The sequence below is a fragment of the Brachycentrus maculatus genome, unplaced genomic scaffold (genome assembly GCF_059751285.1).
Source record: "Brachycentrus maculatus isolate JH-2025_06_01 unplaced genomic scaffold, ASM5975128v1 h1tg000375l, whole genome shotgun sequence".
In the NCBI taxonomy this organism is placed as follows: Eukaryota; Metazoa; Arthropoda; class Insecta; order Trichoptera; family Brachycentridae; genus Brachycentrus; species Brachycentrus maculatus.
This window is the reverse complement of record NW_028281124.1, coordinates 160807-181706: the sequence shown is the minus strand read 5'-3', so window position 1 is coordinate 181706 and position 20900 is coordinate 160807. Positions and strand designations below refer to the sequence as shown.

The 20900-nt window shown below is 32.6% G+C and overlaps 1 protein-coding gene across 1 annotated transcript; it reads right to left on the bottom strand.

The window, feature by feature from the left end:
• Nucleotides 1-1151: 1151 nt before the first annotated feature.
• LOC148303267 (pickpocket protein 28-like) lies at nucleotides 1152-20143 on the bottom strand. The gene is made up of 9 exons (XM_088270245.1): nucleotides 20057-20143; nucleotides 12590-12732; nucleotides 11389-11611; nucleotides 9923-10190; nucleotides 8269-8450; nucleotides 4912-4969; nucleotides 4410-4504; nucleotides 1330-1401; nucleotides 1152-1244 (listed from the first exon to the last, which is right to left on the bottom strand). Exons 1-9 carry the CDS (start codon nucleotides 20141-20143, stop codon nucleotides 1152-1154), a joined length of 1221 nt encoding a protein of 406 aa, XP_088126371.1.
• Between the last annotated feature and the right edge of the window lie 757 nt (nucleotides 20144-20900).

The window sequence follows — 20900 nt, the reverse complement described above, 5'->3', positions numbered from 1 at the left end:
ATCATATATAACGTCATCTAGGCCATGCATTTGAATCATGTTATTTATTATTATTATTATTTTTAAATATTTTTATTTTATTTATTTTATAAATTTACATTTTAAGTATAACATAATACATTTTAAACATTTATACATATGGAAAACTTTTATATTTAGATTCGCTGTGCCTCTCCAAAAAAGAGACTGAGCTCTTGTGCTTGGAGAGGGACTTACACTTACGGTTTAATGTTTTATAATAAATGGTACAATAGTCTTTTTTTGTATATTTTTCAAGGTTTATATGTAATGGGCTTTAATTTTTTTCTTAAGAATTTTTATTAATTTAATTATCTTTCGGTATCATCCATGAATTCTTTAGTTTTCCTCTAGTGTCTTCCGTCTTCTTCGTCTATGTCTTTCGAGAAAGATCCATGGCGATTGCCTGGTTCACAATATGTTCAAATTCTCTGCGTCCTATGTGCCCATACCATCTCAATTGCCTTTCCTCTACCTGACTATTGATATCAGTTACAGCCAGGCATCCACGAATGCGTGATCTGTCTATTTAGTCTCTAAGGGACACTCCAGCTGACTATTTAAGTACCTATACGCATTTCAGCAGTTTCTAATTACCTAGAGTAAGTTTTATACATCGTCCAGAATTCGGAGCCATAGAGGATACATTTTTTAAATTTACAACATTTTGAGTGTGCCCAAATACTCACAAATTGGATTGTCTCCACTTATTTGAGTTTTTTTACATGTCGACATCTCAACATAGATTTAGAATATTATTTACAGGGCTTATGAGCTTACATAGGCTGGTTAAGTGATCACTTTACACACGAGCAACATGCACTATTCTACCCTTGATTGACAACCGCACTACTTTTTTAAATATTAATATATCGAGGAGTGTTTGATGATACTCCTAGATATATTGATCAATCTCATAACACAGTACATATTTGTTCACAACTGCCATCTTTATAGGATTTAGAAAGCTTTTATATTCATAGCAGAGACGCTTTTATTTGGATGTACCTATGCAAGATCTGAGGATAATTTTGACATTCTGGGAAACGCCTAAATTTTTATTTTATTTTTATGCAGGTTATAATTTAAAAAGTTATTTTCATTTACAACATGAGTGTGCCCAAATTTGGTGGCTAACGAGATTCCACCGGGTCCACAGTCTTCCTGGAAGACCACAAAGAGATGAAAAGATAGCTGAGCGTCAACATCACAGGACTAGTCGCTTTCTTGAATAAAAAAACAGATCTTCAGATCAAATACATAAAAGACAAAGAAGAAGTCACTGATAAAATAATCGAAGAAATAAATCACCCACTCGCGAATATCTTGAAGAGACGTGCCAAATGGATCGGTCACGTATTGAGACAGGAGGGTTTCCAGCACCTGATATAGAGGGAACGATCGAAGGAACAAAGGCCAGAGTATGCAGAAAATATGATTACGAGGGTATGGGCTATTCAACGTATGAGGAGCTGGAGAGGGTGGCGCATAATAGACAGGAATGGCGAAGAAGATGTTATTTGTTGCCACAAAACAACCCACAAGATTGAGACCACAGACGACGATTAAAAAAACAAAAGAATAGAGCTGAGATGGATATTTTGGAGCTAAAGTAGTGTCTGGATCCATCCCCTTTTTTCAAACGTACCACAAGATAATTATGCAACCACCTACACAAATACATTTTTAATTTTTAGCCCAAATGTTCATCAGGACCCTAAAACACACCCTCTGTATCCCCGCCCCTAGGGTGACAGTTCCTCTCCTTCTATCCCTAAATGTGATCCTTATCTCGGTTTTCTTAATTTTACACAAAAACGATTAGAGCTAGGAGATAACTGTTGATGTTGAAAAATAATTTGCATAAAATTATCTATAAATTGATCAGCAATTCGTTACTGGTGCCTTGTAATTCGCTACGACATGGTGGGTATTGCAATTAACAAAAAAAAACAAATCTCCTCACGAAAGAAACATATAGTATTTTTGACAAAACAGAATGCATACTTCAATTCAATTCAATTCACTTTATTCAATACTTTACTTGTATGTATGTATATATTATATTTTGTAATACTGCAAGCTTTGGGTCGTAAAATCAGGAACCAATGGTTCTACGCCAATGAATTAAGGCCCAGTATTCCATAAGTCGAAAAACATTTTCTTCTAAATCCAGGTGAGATTTTCAGGCAAGAAGTTTTTCTTAAAACGCTGTTTATGTATTAAAAAAATAGCTTTTCTTGGAAGTAATTATACGGTTTTGAAAAGAAAAGAGTAATTGAAGGGTAAGGACTTTGAAAAATACTTATATAAAAGTAAATTTGTGACCTATCCCACCCACGCCCAGTAAATCTCTTTAAAACAGCTTAGCTTGCAAGTCCCCAAGTTGCTTTACTCAGGCGCTGTTTTTTTTAAAATTACCTAACTTCCAAGTGACTCTGAAATCTAGCTACGGCTTATGCACCACCGCTTATCATGACCCTACTCAGGCTTTAACTTTTTAAGTTTCATAGCCTATGCCTACTCGAGAGTGGATTTACTCTTTATGTTTAAAGTTACTATAATTTCATATAATTTATGAGTGAAAATTCTAGGCAAAAACACTCGCTCTCAGGCGTTATTATTGTGTTAATGATATATGTAGCAGTTCCAAAAATTTGAGTAGTGTGGTTGACAATCATGGGTAGAATAATGAATGTTACACGTGTGCAAAGTGATCACTTAACCAGCCTATGACGGGTTGCAAGCCCTATCCCAACCAGACTTCTATATTCTTCACCATATATGTTGGGACGTCAATATAAAATAAGGCTTAAGACCTAAATCGCAAGCGTTCAAATCACAACGCGCCCAGCGTCGCACAGGGCTGGACGTCTGTGCGCACTCAATTTTCTCTTTTAAATTATACCTTCGAAAAATATTTTTTATTTATTATTTTATTTTACAACTCTTTTCTTTTCAAAACCATGTAATTATTTCGTAGAAAAACTTATTTTGTTAAATACTAAAACGGTGTTTTAAGAATAAAAATCATTGCGTAAAATGTTCCCTGGATTTAGAAAATTAAAGTTATTATGTTTATGGTGAAATAATAATAAAAAAGTACATAGGCCTGTATAGTACGGGATGCGTTCGAATGGATATAGTACCGTATGCACCACTGGGTGACGATAAAAAAATTGAAGTATTAAGACTAAAAATATTTTTTAAATGTTTTTTATAACTGACATTTTAATGCTTTTACTGCCATCTAGTGTTGAAAAATTACATTACGTTTGGTGTGTTTCTCGGCTAAGAATGTTAAAACAGGAATCGTATTACCCTCAACAGTATTTTACCTTCACGAGATTTAAATATAATATTATGAATTTACACCAATAGATATCAGTATAATATTTTCCCGAAGATTGCGGTTTGTTATTTTATTATTGTTGTTAATATTTTGATATTATCAAAATAATGATAGTCAACAAAGAGTTTATAAAATGAAACACAAAGAAATTTTAAATAATACTTTATTGAGTGATTATGTGCTATGAACAATAATTTATATCAAAGTGCAAGCAAAAAACTCGAAATGAAGAAAAAAAATTGAGTTTTAATTTAATTATTGTGTCAAGCTATAACTCACATTAATATCAATCGTTTAAAAGAACCTTTAAAATAAACGAATCTACAACTAAAATACGTAAGCTTTAAAGATAGTTAGTTAGTTAAGTTAAAACCCTTATCCGCACCCCAATGGTGCATAGGGCACTGCGTCATATAAACGCAGAGTTCGCTTGATTGTTTACACATGAATGAAAGGTGATCAGCCACCCGCTTCAGGTACCAGTCCAGGGTAATATTGAATAAATATTACAGTGAAAAAAACACTTATATTTATTTGACACCCCCTGGGAATCGAACCCGGGACCTCTAGAGCGGTAGCCGAGCGTGCTGACCATTACACTGCGGAAGCGGACTAAAGATAAGGTGAGGCTTTTCTCTCCACCTTTAAAAAAAATGGAAAAATAATTAAGAACTAATTCAAGTGGAAAATTTCGTGAATTTTTTACAAATTATAAAAAAAAAATTAAAAATGCATTTTTAACTAACCCTTGGGAATTTTTAGTTTAACTTTCACTCACATAAAACTACTATTTTAATTTAATTTAATTGTAACCAAATGTCTTATGACTCGTGTTTCGATACTTTCAACATAATTATCAAACGGTGATTGAATTATGTCGCATAAGTTCGCAAGACTACAAAAATATCCAAACCCTTATACATACATATTGTATACATATTTTGTGTAAAAGAGAGCATTATTCTATATATTCGGATATAATGATTATTTTATTTTCATCCTTATATGTTGTTTCCTTCTTGAGTTTTGCGATTATTACGGTAATTGCAGGTTTAATGAAAATGTAGTAAACAAGCTCGAAGATGCTGATGGTGGAAAACCCTAGGAAAAGCCCCATCACACCGCCACAGGATGCTGAAATTAAAACACAATTAGGTTTATTAAAAATTACAGTAATTGACATAGTTCTTGCTACTACCTTAAATATACCAACTAACTATTTATTTATTGATTTGGCGTTTAATTTGTATAACTCCATTTTAATTTATGTATTAATTTTAAATCAAACACAGATTTGTTGAGTCTACTAAGTTGTATTTTATTAACAAAAACACATGAAAAATTTATATTGTGACAATTGTTTCGCCTTGTTAGGGCATTGTCAAACGAATGTCATTCGTTTGCCGTAACAAAAAATGCCATAACTAGGCGAAACAATTGTCACAATGTGATTTTTTATGTGTTTTTGTTATTAAAATACAACTTAGTAGACTCAAAAAATCTGTATTTGATTTAAAGTTAACACATAAATACCAACTAACCATCACGTCGCATCACCAGTCTGTCTTCGCAAACATTCTTCGCCTCTTCGACACTCATCTGCATCATCATGCATCTCGTCAGTAATTCAGAATCCTGACGTGTCTAGTCTAACCTTTAGGGTTATCCTTGGGATGTAGAAGGATGGAAAGAGGGTAGGAAACTAGGGGGAAAAACTTAATCATGCTGTTATATATATGTACATTAAGCTTCAGATACGGTGTTTGAAAATATTGTGGAATGCATAGAAACATGTATCACAATAGATTTTATGAAATAGTGATATTAAACAAGTAAAACTGAAATTAAAAATATTTTCATCAATGATAAATTATTTTGACATGTTTTCTAGTTACTGGTAATGTACGTATAAACTTAATTCCCTTCCTTCGCCATAACGATTCACCCCCATTTTTCATCGTTAAGGGTAGCTTTCAGAGATACGTACTATAATCTCATTCCATTTGTAAATATCACGTATACTAGTGTGGTCACGACTCGGCACGTGACGCTCTACGTCACTAGGGTACGCGTCGCTGCACAAAAATCCTGACGATTCCTGGCTCCTTTATACCATCGGATTTTATTGTTCACCATGCTAGGACTGATCCTGCGCCAAGAATTGAGTAAACTGAGTGTTATGAAAAAGTCAACTGTTTACATATCCCTCACTCCTTTCAACAACGTCATGTATCAAAATTCGTCAATTTTCAGTTGTGCATGTTATCGGAATGCCCAGAAAATGTACTATATCCCAGCAAAAGTGGCATATTTTTATCTTAATATTTACCCGCTACAGGGCAGAAAGTGTTGTTTTTACATTTTGAAGAAAAGGTATTGTTTAATTATTTTTTTAAATATACTAAATATTTTTCAAATGGAGAAAAAAAACAGGTTTTACCTTAAAAGATCTGCTGAACAGTAAAAAGTACAATAAGTGGCTTGATATTGATTTTTAATACATATTATTATATTTTTAAACTTTAAAAACGATCTCCTGAAAAATTTATATATTTTTTAATTTATGACGTTGTTGAAAGGAGTGAGTGATAGGTATGTTCGAATGCTTAAATAAGGAAAAAATGTAAAGAAGGGAAAAGCATTTTCCATTAAATAAAGTTTTTTTAAAAATATTTAACGTTGTTGAAAGGAGTGAGCGATAGACAAGTTTGGATGTCCTCCCCAAAAAAGTTACATTTCCAATATTGCACAAAAAATCCTTTGAATGCAAACCTGTTCTGTTTATTGTATTCTATCGAAATCTTAATTAAAGTTGCGACAAAACGTGACCAATCCTGTGTTAAACCAATATTAAATAATTGAATCGCACCAAAACGTAACATTTTACAAGCTAGAATTGCTGATTTCTTAAAATCATTTATAATGGAAAATGGATAATTTCACTTTGTAAAATTTCAATTCAAATTAAAGTAAAATCAATATTCTTTCATTGTACGTAATAGAGCGGTTATAACATGTGATTTGCGTAAACTGTACTTCAGTTTATTATGTTTTATGATCATGTTTTATTATATGTATCACTTCACAAAAAAATGGAAACTAATAAATAAATCATTTACAACATTTTGGGAGTGTCCAAATACTTGTTAACAAAATTTGGATTATATCCAATTACAGGAGTTTTCAACTCACCAATAAATGTCTTTAGTGAAGTTCTAGTGATTCAAGAATAATGTTTCAAAATTGATTCATATATATAGAACTAAAAAGTTGAGTAGTGTGGTTGTCAATAATGGGTAGAATTGGTGAATGTTACACGTGTGTAGTGTTAACTTAAACTAGCCTATGACGTTCGTCAGCCCTGTTAATGCCCAGACTTCCATATTCTTCTTCATCTTCGATGAGATGTCAAAAATAATATGGAATTAAATCATAATAAATATTTACCAAGGAAATCCATGTCATTGTAGCGCATTTGCCTATGGTATCCGAAGAAAAGTGAATCCTTGAAACTGACCAAAAGTTTGGTGACCTCCTGCCTGGATGAAAAAAATACAAAAATGGGAGATTAGATGAGATATCTTGATAGATATCCTGACAGAATTCCTGGCTCCGGAACGTATGAGATTGGACTGGATCAGGACCGTCGAGGCGCTGTTTAGAGCTGCCCATAACAACGACGATTTCTCTCAAGTAATAGTCGACGTCAGGGGGACCTCACATAACACACAAAGGAGAAGTAATATTTTAATTTTTTTCGCAAAAATATTTATCTAACGTCACTTTTTTCCTATATTAAAGTCTGTAGCCAATTTGTATATAATATGTTACATGTTGTATAAAATAATATATTTTGTCTTTTTAAGTTTATTATTGGTTCGAAAAATATTTATCTTAACAAGGATGAACATATAATACAAGGAATTATGTAGTTGCCTGAAATGAGTTGTCCACTTACAAACCACGTTATGTTTTCAAAAAAATAGTTTTTTTAGCCAATGGTGGCAGCCAGTAGAATATTAAATCTTCTACCAATTTAAGCTTTTTCGAGAGATTTTAGAAAGTTAACTGTCGAACGGTATAGCGAGTTCTGCAAGAGTATTGATATTTATATTCCGTTTTATTCCTTACTTAACGAGTTTTGACAGATTATGTTAGATACACCTAAATATCTGGCTGAAAATTGTATATACCTCTCAGATCATGGACTATCACTTCGTTCTTCCCAAGAAAGAACACTTTCCATTCCTCGCCATAACACATCATTCTTCAGTAATTCCTTCTCTGTCCAAGCGGCCAGACTATGGAATGAATTACCTCTCCTTGTAAAAAATGCACCTTCTCAGACATTACTATTTATCATTAGAATCCTAGCTGTCCATCAATCCTCCTTTCTTAGTTTTTCCCTCTACCTCCTTCCTTAAACTCCCTTTTTCCCAAAAGGCAAACCCTCCCTATTATCATCTTTTGTAATTTTATGTTTTTTTTTAATGTTCAAGTACTATCTACCCTCTGATTGCAAACGGCTATATATGGTATCAAACGTTTTGATCAATATCATTTGTCTGTTTTTAGTTGCTTGGAACATATTGTTTGCAAGTGGACTACTCAAATATTGTAATTATGATTGCTTTATAGTTAGGAAGTGACATATTCCAGGTATCAAAGGTCCGTAAAATCATTACCGAGGTTTTGCATTCTATGTATAGGAGTCAATACTTCATTACACCGAATGCTGGATTCAATATCCAGACACTGTCCGGCTGTTATTTCGATAAAATATATGGCAGTTCTTGATTATGAATGGTTTCTTTGTAGTACTGTTATTAGATAATTTTTACTTACTTTTTCGTCTTTGTTTTAGCCCATGGGGGTGTTCTTGAATTATTAGACCATACCAAATCCGAATAAAATACTTCGATATTATAGGAAAGGTCATCACAGTTTGGCCAACAGTTACATCCATCTATTAGTACATTTTTCTTAATCTTTTGTTTTAAATCGTTTCCGTCAATATCATCAAGGAAATCATTTTCTTTGTAATGGAAGTAACGATGCATTTCTTTTAATGTGACCTCACCTAGTAAAAAATACAATTTTCAATCAAAAATACCATTTTAATGTTTTACTTTGTAAATACTACTGTGTCTTAAAATATATCGTACAAATGCTTCGAAACACATGTCACAATAGATTTTAAGAAATACTGGTATTTACTTAGTACAAATTAAATTAAAAATGAATTGATATAAAACCTCTTATTTTATCCAAGCAATTAAAATGTTGAATTGTTGTACATATTGTTATATTAGGCATTTGCACTGAAACAAGAAAAAATATTAAAATCATAATTATATAATTTCAAGTACAAAAAAATGATGTCATAACAACTTAATAATAACAATTATAAAAAATGGTGTCTAATTTATAAGACGTCAAGGGCGCTTTTCAGTGTATTGTAATTTCAATATTTTTAATGTTTTTGTTTTAAAGGAATAACCCGCTAAGCCTTTTTTGGAGACTTGTCTGCAGGGAATATAGTAAGGATGGGGAAGGTAAATGTGAAAATTACATCATGAACTCCCGGACCAATTGGCGGGAATCGAACCCACAACGCTAGTTTAGCTGTCGAGTGTCTACCCGACAACACAACGGCCACATATACATATTATACATATTTGTGAAGAAATAAAATTTTATACGTAATAATAAACATCCAGTTTTACGGTTATCATAAATTTTTTTACACACAATAACTTTCGTGTATCAAAATAATTATTCACAAATAGTGGATTTTGTTTCACTTAGGAATTATTCACATCAAGATTTTTTTTTATTGATATTTCGACATGAATGAAGAAAAATGTCTGTCCATACCAAAAGGGTTGAAACCAGTACTTCATTATGTACTACCTACCAGTTTAGATTTCGATCGTAGGGATTTATTTGCTATGACTGAATTCAGTATACCATTCACTCTGTTTTCAGCATTCAATCTCCTTTCCAGGTAAGCTAGGTACTATTTACTAGGGTAGGCAGTAGAGGTAGGTAGTAAGGTAAGCTAGGTACGACTTACTAGGGTACGCAGTAGAGGTAGGTAGTAAGGTAAGGTAGGTACTACTTAGTAAGGTAAGGTAGGTACTGATTGCGTTTTTATATATCACGCGGGTAAGTTAGGATAGGCACTCTTTTCTGCCCATATGGAATGCACGCACCTGCTCCTTTCTACATATCGTAGTCATACAGGAGAAAGTGACCAAATGCATTTTTTACAAAAATGTGATGATTGACTATTTGATATCTTACTAGCTTAATATTGCCCTGAAAAAAATCCCAAAGGATTTTAAACTTGGCAGTATAATATATTGACTTGTTAAAAATGACTTACTGCATTGATGTTTATTTTCCTGCCAAGCAAAGGTGACTTAAATGGCCCTCCTGAACATTTTACGTTTTGTTAGTTGGTCACTTTCTCCTGTACGACTACGATATATCATTGACAATATTTTTATCCATAGAAAACATACAACTATAATAGTTCGAAGAACTTACTTGTGAAGTAGAAAGGGGTACAGCCGCAGTGGACCATGACGTGATTCATCTCGCAGTCCAGCAAGCAGTTGCTCATAGTATAGTAAGGGAATAGTTTCAGTTTGACCTCATCAGAAAAGTAGCATTTCCTTCTGTCTGGCCTAAGATACTTCATGTTTAAGTCCGTTTTTATCTGGTTCGGCTTCATGGCAAAACTTGTCTCCCGGTCCATGGGGATTCTGGCGAAGGTGTTTTCTATCACGCTCTCAATCGGAGAGTCGACAATGATCTGAGGATGAAACATTAAAATTTTAATTCAATTTTTACATTCACTTTTAGCATCACGCCGTTTCTCCCAGGGATAGGCAGAGAGGATGGACTCCACGCTCTTCTGTCCTGACATACGTTTCTAGCTTCCTTCACATCCATACATCTAGTCATACATGCCATCCGATTACGCACACATTTGACACCACCAGATTTTAGGTTCTGGTTGATCTGATCGTGCCAAGCTCACCACATTTGCCAAACAAACTTTCTTAGTCAAATGACTAACTAAACGAATGGATTACGAGAAAATTCTCGTAATCCATTCGCTCCACATGTCCATGCAACCTTAAGGAGCTCTTCTTAGTCTATGTTCTATTTATAATTTGACTTAATTTTAAAATTTCGGATAAGAGAAAAAGTTGCAGTAGAATCCTTTGTTTTTAGTTAGGTACAAACTTTTTGTCAATACCTTTTTAATTAATATTCTTATACTTCTTGTTTATGTGGAACAACTGCGTGAGGAAAGAACGGTAATTTATGAAACGAATGTAGGTAGGTACTTAGTTGGAAAAAGGAGCAGAGGAATATATATATATATATATATATATATATATATATATATATATATATACAATATATCGCTTACTCCTTTCAACAACGTCATATATCAAAAAACTTGATTTTTTCAGGAGATCGTTTTTAAAGTTTAAGAATATAATAAAATGTGTTAAAAATAAATATCAAGTCACTTATTAAACTTTTTACTGTGCAACTGATCTTTTTAGGTTTTGAAGGTTTTTTCTCCATTTGAAAAATATTTATTATATAAAAAAATTATTCAACAATACATTTTCTTCAAAATGCAAAAACAATATTTTCTGCCCTGTAGCGGGTAAATATTAAGTTTAAAATGTGCCACTTTTGCTTGGATGTACCGAATTTTCTGGGCATTTCGAAAACATGCGCGACTGAAATTTGACGATTTTTGATATATGACGTTCTTGAGAGGAGTGAGCGATATATAACAATTACGTCAAATGTTACCTGGGTTCAAAGATAATTAAGTTGATATTTAACGGATTTTTGGGTTTAATGGTGATTGTTGAAGCAATGCTTTGAAAATCCGATAAGGTGAAAAAAGTTTTGCATTACCAGTTCAAAAGTTAAAATTATATCCAGCTACCAACTTTACATCTTTAAATTTCACATCAGCCTACCTTGAATCCAAACTCAGAACCATCACAGAGTTCCTGGGACTCGCTGGAATTGAGGAACAGCTCCACGTGTAAACCAAAGGATTCCCCATTGCTGAAGACCCGTTCCGGGTATGATGGTTTCAGATCGGTGTCCATAAGATCAGATGGGTAGCCTGAATGGGCGTCCCAAGTCAACAGGCTGTCTTTCTTCAATTCTCGCAGGGTTTTTGGAAAAAGACTTGTCCTGTTTAAAAGAAATAGTTTACTAATTGCAAGGAATGCGGGCATGTTGGTTACACAGTGGTGACAACAACAATGCTGCAATCTTGGAGATACCCATATAGTCTGGCAAGGGTATTCAAGATTTGTGTTTGTTAGAAACTAGTCATTTAGAGCTACTTAGTAACTTATATTTAGAATAAACCGAAGTCAAAAAACTAGTAACAAGATACTAGACGAAAGCCAAAATTTATATGGTCGTACTTAAAAATTGATATTATATGTTAGCAGATTCGATATTGTGAAGAATCAAGGCTGACATATCAAACGTTCAAATTCAGAACGCGAACGTCTGCGCCAGGGGCCGGACATGTTTCCGCGCGCATTTTTTTAGAACGCATAATAAAATTAAGAATTTTTTCAGAAAACATACTGTTTTTTTTAAAACTAATTATTTGTCAATAACTCTTTTCATATATTTATTTCGAAGAAAAACTTTTTTAAAAATGCAAAACGGTGTTTCAAGTAAAACTTCAATAACGTCAAATGTTACCTGGGAAAAATAAAATTGAAAGTTTAAAGAAAATAAAATTGCCATTTATTGTATATTGGCCCTTAAACAAATATTGTGCCCTCGGTACGGGAAAACTAGTGAGAACACAATTTTTTCAAAGGAGTAATCCGCAAAGTCTCTACTTTTAAAGGCTTGTTTGCCGGCAGGATAGTAAGGATAGGGAAAGTAAATATGAAAAATACATTACAAATACCCAGACCAATTGAACATAAACCTTTAAAAAAATGTTAATAATATTAGTATATAGCCACTCATCGAGATTTTTATGTCTACCGGTTTCAAGACGTTCCCATCTCTTCGTCAGGACAATCACTACCACAGCATGCAAACAATTGTTTAAACAATTAAATATGACTAACCACGAAGTAAATGCTTTAAATATTAATAATATTGAGAATATAAACCTTTAAAATATACGAAATGACTTACAACATGTTAAATCCAAAGCAAATTCCGAAATGAGTTAAAACTGGCTGAAACATTTTCTTGCAGCAATCAAAGGTTATTTCTTCGATACCTCTTTGGGGCCTCCATTTACAGATCTTCAAAACGTCTGAACAAGATGGAGTACTCTGGTGATGAAAAAAAAATCATCAATACAATATTAGCTTATTAATTGATTCAGCAGTCTCATTGTGGTATTATCAATATATTTTTAATTAAATTTTTAATAAATAAATATAACTATTTCATAAAATCATGATTCGATGCATTCCGTATCATATTTTGGAATATCACGGTATTTTAATAATGATGCAGCTTCTATCATAACGCCTGTCTCAATAGATTTTGAGAACTAGTGGTATTTACAAAGTAAAAATGAAATGAAATACTACATTGATCAAAAAGTTCCCGGAATCGCCACCCACGGTATTTTAATAATGATGCAGCTTCTATCATAACGCCTGTCTCAATAGATTTTGAGAACTAGTGGTATTTACAAAGTAAAAATAAAATGAAATACTACATTGATCATAAAGTTCCCGGAATCGCCATGGGTGGCGTTCTCAGTCACCCGATTTGAGTTTTCTTTTTTTTTCTTAGTTTACTACATCTGTCATTGGTATTCTATGTAATTTACAGTTTGATAACTTGACATTCGTAACAGTGACGCCGTATTGAGTACTTTTGCGATTGGGCGTGTTTTCGATTTTTTACAATTTTGTTTGGAAAAATGTAATGTAATGAAATTTGCTATAACGAATTTTTATCAAATGTTGCATCTTTAGTGGTGCGATGATATTGAAAATGCTAGAAAAGTGTTTCGGCATCGATATTCCTATTCGTTCGACTCAAGAAACCGCTCCCGGAACACGTTACAGCATCCGAGATGAGGTCATGGGAAAATGGCTCTGATGACCATACCGAAAACCGATTGTAAAAACTGTTTCGAGAATTGATGAAGCGCTGGCATTAGTTCGTTGAAGTCGACAGTGAGTACTTTGACCCTCCCCTGACAATAGCGATTTTGATGAACAATCTTTTTTTTAATTTTCAGAACACATTCCGGGAACTTTTTGATCAAGGTAGTATACAATATTAGTTGTAAGTGCTTCAGAAACGCAGATAATGATGTAAAAAACAGTACCTGTTTATGAAAACCTCTACAGCTCTCAAAACTAGTTGTGTTTACATTATTAATAAACTCAAAAAGTGGTCTTATACATGATTACATTAAGTCAATGCCAAATCAAAAAATTAATATATATTTTTGTTATAAAATACAACTATAGTTTTATTTTTAAGAACATTTATTTTTGGTTCTTTTTTCCAACCGGTTTCGACAAACACTTTATCATCTTCAATGATGAATATGTACATATCCTTGTCGTTTTGCCTTTCGAAATGGGTTAAAGAAAAATACCAAAAATAAAAGTGGTTAAAAATAAAGTTTTTATTTTTATTTTATAGTTTTATAAACGTGCCTTAAAGTAACTGCAAAAAACATAACGAAAAATATTATAATTATTATATATTATCACTTACATTTTGTATGAACTTGATTAGGTTTTTTTCAAATTGTGGTGTCATTTTTTTTTCCAAGGAATAATTTTTAGTTTCCATGTCATTGCACACAAGAGATGCTGCAAAAAGTATTTCCCTATTTGGAAAAAAAAATTATTACAATTTTTAGTAGGAACTACAATGAAACCCGCTTAATACGATTTTCTACATTTTACACCTATCCTTGATAACTTGAGGGATGTTTTGACACATTTTGTCACTTTTAATACGCTATCTCGCGTAATAAGCTTTTTTGAGGGTTGCTTCAGAATCGTCTTAAGCGGGTTAAGCTCCATCAAGCTCCAAATATAAGTTTTTCAAATCAAATTGGACGTTTTACAAAATTGTATGTTGTATTTAACTAAGAATTATAAAAAAAAAACATTACTAAAAAGACTACATATACCGTCAGTGTTACTACTTGCCCACATCTTTTATTCTTAAGACTAGCAAGTGCGTTAGTCGTTAAACTGGCAAGCCTGCACGGCGCGCTGTCAGTTTTTAGACAAGATTTTCAATACTAAGTACTTTGAATCATGATTACTATTTTGAAAACATTTTTCAAAATTCTATTTTTTTTTTAAATTTCTCATTACTGAGGGTTGTGATCCTTTGACTGCACTGCACGTAGCGCTCCAACCACCGAGGTGCCTGCTGCTGCCTAAACTTGATCGGTACATCGTGTGGGGATCTTCCCCACCAAGCTACCTATCACAACCAGTCGTTCCAGGTTATTATCCTCATTGCCACACGCAACGCGTCCTAAGAACTGAAAAATCCGTGAAGATTTTGTTTATAAAAACCAATAAAACGTCCGATTTGGCATGTAAAACGTTTAATTTGAAGTGAAATACCTGTGTACTAAAATAACACCTTCAATCAATGAATACTCACTTGTCGGTAGTTTGAGATAAGTCCACTGATGACAGCTTTATCGTGCTTTTAGGGCATATCGCTACAGACGGGAAGGGAACGTCGTAAATAGGGGTGTATCTGTCGTTAAGCACAATGCTAAAAGGCGCCAAGTGCCAGTTACTCCACCACAGGGAGTATATGTTGTACGAACACAGAGAGAAGCTGACAAGACATATCAACCCCCAGAGAATCCTCTCCCCGATTGATTTTGAAGAGTCCGCTATGTACCTTAATTGGTTAAACATCACAAATTGTAAGGGTAGGAATTTAATTTCGTTAATTGGTTCGGGAGCTGCTTTGTGGTAAGAGATATCTATTATTTAAATTTTTCTTTTTTGAAAATACTCGTATTATTGAAACACAAAAGCGCGTCAGTCCTGAAAGATTTCAGATTATGAATCTTCGAGATTCTCAAACGATTTTTCTACTCCAAGATGCAACACTAAGCGATTTCAGCATATCTTCAAATATTTGGCAATTAAACATTTCAATAAACTCCCTAAAGAAATTTAAAAAAATAGATGATATAAAAATACTTAAAAATAAAATTAAAGCTCAATATACATAAATCATGAAAAAATATACAAAACAAAGACTATTATACCATTTATTTTAAAACATTAAACCACGTGTGTAAGTCCCTCTCCAAGCACAAGAGCTCAGTCTCTTTTTTGGAGAGGCACAGCGAATCGAAATATAAAAGTTTTCCATATGTATACATGTTTCAAATGTATTATGTTATAAATAAAAATGTAAATACTCATGTTAAATAAAAAAAAAATAAAGTTCATAAAACGCAGCATTTTGAAGTGTTTATGACTCGAGTGTGCAAAGGGTTATTGAAGATTACACGCCACTAGCTGTATAGCTTAACAAAGACTCATTTTTAATTTAAATTTCACTTGGTGAAACCAATATTTATTAAAATCTATTTTGACACGTGTTTCGATGCATTCCGTATAATTTTCAAACATCGTATGTGACATTTTTGCTATCTCAACATAAACGATGAAGAATATGGAAGTCTAAGTATTTATTTACACGACTTACGACCTGTCATTGGCTGGTTAATATTTCTTATTAATTTTAACATCTCAATATAGATGAAGAAGAATATGGCCTGAAATAGACTGGGTAAGTGATCACGTTGTACACGTCTGCAAGGGTCTCTGCTAAACCCATGCTTTCTCGATCCAACATAATAATAATAATAATAATAAAACCCTTATCCGCGCCCCAATGATGCATAGGGCACTGTGTCTTATAAACGCAGTGTTATCATGATCGTTTTACACATAAAGGAAAGGTGATCAGCCCTCCGCTTCAGGTACCAGTCCATGGTAATATTGAATAAATATTACAGTGAAAAAATCACTTATATTTATTTTTACCCCCCTTGGGAATCGAACCCGGGACGAGGCGATCCAACATAGGTGGCTGTTTTGTAATATGTACTGTGTCATGAGATTGATCATTTATCAAGGAGTTCCAAAAGTTTAAGTAGTGTGGTTGTCAATCATGGGTAGAACGGTGAATGTTGCACGTGTGTAAAGTGATCACGTAACAAACCAATGACAGGCCATATGTCCTGCAAATACTCAGACTTTATATTCTTCTTCGTCTATGTTGAGATGTCAAAATACTTTATTATAAATATATATAAAAGAAAGATGCAATGTCCTTTATTTATAAAAAAAAAACTAAACACTTGTATAATGCCACATGATTAGTTTTATTTAATTTATCATTAGCACTCAAATAACACTTGAATTATATCACTTAATGAGTTTTATTTCATTACACTTAATGAAAAAAAAAAAATATTATTATTTCATTTCACACACAGATACTCCCACTCTTTTTTATTTTATTTTATTTTATTTATTTATTTATTTTTTAAATTTTAATTTTATTTATAATTTTTTTTTTATAGTGATGTTTTTGATCATTGTTATTTTAACATAAATGTGGAATTGTGTAATTGGCTTTCTTTTTTCTATGAATGTAACTTTTTTTATTATATACTTTTAATAATGTAATAATAAAACCCCTATCCGCACCCCAATGGTGCATAGGGCACTGCGTCATATAAACGCAGTGTTATCTTGATCGTTTACACATGAAGGAAAGGTGATCAGCCCTCCGCTTCAGGTACCAGTCCAGGGTAATATTGAATAAATATGACAGTGAAAAAATTACTTATATTTATTTTACCCCCCTTGGGAATCGAACCCGGGACCTCCAGAACGGTAGCCGAGCGAGCTGACCATTACACTACGGAGGCGGACTTTTACTAAATGTAAAGCTGTACAATTCCCAAATAAATAAATAAATAAAACTCATTAAATGGTATTATTCAAGTGTTATTTTTTAAGTTATCAACATGTCATTCAAAAAAGTTAATGCCGAATCAAGAAATAGTATAACAGTATCCCCTGTATGATTTTCAGTCCTAAACAAAAATTAACGCAAGGACTAATATGAACAAACCGATCTGTCAAAAGTACTATCATCATTATCCTGGCGACATACTGCGCAGTTAGTTAAACTCAATTTGTCCTAATGCTCGGGCTCAAAGGACTAAATAATAATAATTATTAATGCCTTTCAATTACAGAACCTCCCTTCCGACGGCATGCTGATTGTATCGTTGATTATCCTAAATTTGAAATTAATACATATTTATTTATATTTTATTCACGTGGGGTAAAATCAGGTACATTTCGACAACTCAACATATCGTAGTCTTACAGGAGAAAGTGACCAACTAACAAAACGTAAAATGTTCAGGAGGACTATTTAAGTCACTTTGGCTTGGCATAAAAATAAACATCAATGCAGTTGGCCATTCATAACAGGTCAATATATTTTATGTATTAATTTTAAATCAAACACAGATTTTTTGTGTTTGATTTAAAATTAATACATAAATTAAAATGGAGTTCTACAAATTAAACGCCAAATCAATAAATAAGTCAATATTTTATAATTCCACGTTTAAAATCGCTTTGGGATTTTTTCAGGGCAATATTAAGCTAGTAAGTTATCAAATAGTCAATAATCACGATTTTGTAAAAAATTCACTTGGTCACTTTCTCCTGTATGACTACGATATATGAATAAGACTATGTAAGTAAGTCTAAGAATTTACAGGTCATATGACCTGTCATAGGTTAGTTAAGTGAGCACTATACTCACGTGTAATATTTACCATTACCATTATTTAATATTACCATGATTGAAAACCGCATTACTCAAATTTTTGGAATTCATATATTTATCATAAATCTCACACACTTTACGTTTGAGTTCACAGTATCCGTCTATTGGTGTGTTAAGAAACATTAACTAAGCTGAGACCCTTTTATTTAGATGCATGCAAGATCCTAGCTGGATTATTTTATATACTGGGAAACGCTTGAAAACATGATTCTCAATTTTTATGCTGACCAGTTATTTTACTGACAATATTTTGGGTTTTCTAGATCCTTGTTCACAAGTCTGGGTTTCTTTCACATCACAACATTTTATATTTATAATTTACTATTTATGTTTTAATAGATGAAGAAGAATATGGATGTCTGGGTAATTCAGGTACTTACTTACCTGTAAATATCCAGACTTACGTATTCTTCTTCATCTATGTCGAGATAGCAAAATATAAACTCTTTTGTTAGATTAGAAGTCGGATGATGTCAAGCAAACATGAAGACATGTAAAAAATGTGGCAGAGGCGAAACAAGTATACGCAGATAGAGGGGTTTGTCGATTTACACTCTCTGCCTATCCCTACGGAGGAACAGCATGATGGTTTTGGTTATATTTAAAATATTTAAGAAAATATAAAAAGATTTTTTGTGTGTATATTATGTTCAAATAGATTTCAAATATATATTAAAAAAAAAACCTACGTAAAAATGACTTCAACGACATACACATAAGGTGGCTTGGTGGGTCGATTAAATGTAAAAATATAAAAATTTAATCTTAATTATGTTATTAGATAAAAACCAATATTTTTAGCTTTTCCATTTTATTTTTATTTGACCAGCGACCGGGTTTCGTCGTTACCGACATCATCAGACTGGTGGGAGGCTATACAAACTGTCATGTTATATATAAAACAAGGCAGGAGTTGATAACCATGATTTGATATAATTTTATTGAGAAATAAATTTAATTTGAGTGAATTTATGTATTGTATGATATTAAAAATATTTTTTATAATATAATTTTTATATCATACAATACTTAAATTCCCTCAAATTAAATTAATTTCTCAATAAAATTATATCAAATCATGGTTATCAACTCCTGCGTTGTTTTATGTATAACATAACAATTTGTATAGCCTCCCACCAGTCTGATGATGTCGGTAACGACAAAACCCGGTGGCTGATCAAATAAAAATAAAGTGGAAAAGCTAAAAATATTGGTTTTAATCTAATAATATATTAAAAATGCAACTCCATCACGAAGTGTCAGTGAAAAATATAAATCTATTAAAAAATTCATTATGTTACGTATTTATATTTTCTTCTTCTTGGCTACATCCCAACTTATCGTCTTTGTAGACTGCTGGGGTCAGCTCTCCTCGTTCTCAGGTTGTAGGTCCTTCTGTCATGGACAACGTCACCTAGGCCATGTCTTCGAACCATGTTCTCTCTTTACAGCATCCATGAATTTTTCGGTCTTCCTCTAGATATCTTTCGAGGAAGATCTCGGGTTCTCTGCCTCCAATATGCCCATACCATCTGAATCATCTTTCCTCTACCTTCCTATTTACGTCTGTATGTATTTATATGTATATATTTAGCTAATAAATATATTTTCATAAAAGACAAACAAAAAAGCAGAAAAAACCCAGCAAATAAACATGGGATATCAATAATTTAAAAATGGTTTATATAATACATACTTCAATCCATGCAAGCTACCCCCGAAGAAAGACATCACGCCCTCCCTTAACTTCCTTACGTAGCTGCTACTTCCTGTTTTACCATTGTCACTTCCCGAGTCATCTTTCATCTTCCCGTTTCTCCCCGGATTCACGTAATTCTTCATTTCAAATTTACCGTCAAAACCAAACGTATTGTCAGTTTTAAAAATGTTTAATTCATTATTTTGTGCTTTGAATAGCAAATGCGCCGGCAACAAAGATACTCGTGAGTTTTTATTATATGGTTGCAAATTTGATGCATTTCTAACTAAATGGATTTTGTTTTTTCGTATCGGCATTATGTCCTGAAAAAAATATAAATTACATCATAAACACTATGTATATATATATATATATATATATATATATATATATATATATATATATATATATATATATATATATATATATATATATATAATATATATATTTCACATAATTCACACATCCTTAGTGTGAGTTCTCGGTAGCATTTGTAGTTGATTTAAGCTTTTTATTTTAGAAAATAATGTTCCTTCCCGAACTATTTCACAAACTGTGACACGACGCCTTGAAATGTGATTTTTTTATGTTTATAATATACTTACATATTATACACACATCTACCCAAACACATAACTAACTAACTAACTAACCGTCACGCCACTTTCCCGCAGTGGTAGGCAAAGAGAATAGAACGCCATACCACCCTGTCTTTGCAAACATTCTTCGCCTCTTCCACATACTACATTCGCCTTATATAATTGTTTTATTAGTCTTCCTTCACTCATTCGATTCACATGCCTAAACCATCTCAACACACCTTTCTTCCTTTTATCGATAATGTTTATCTCAACCTTGCATACTTTATTTTAATCACCATTTCAACATCTAACATATCGC

Excerpts from the sequence above, each read along its gene's own strand:
- LOC148303267 (XM_088270245.1), bottom strand. The coding sequence starts at position 20,143 with ATGAAGAATTACGTGAATCCGGGGAGAAACGGGAAGATGAAAGATGAC. Across the intron at positions 11,612-12,589 it reads TGCTTTGGATTTAACATGTT|GACAAGTCTTTTTCCAAAAA; the intron begins GTAAGTCATTTC and ends TCTTTTAAACAG. Across the intron at positions 4,970-8,268 it reads AAGTATTTTATTCGGATTTG|ATGAGTGTCGAAGAGGCGAA; the intron begins GTATGGTCTAAT and ends ATGATGATGCAG.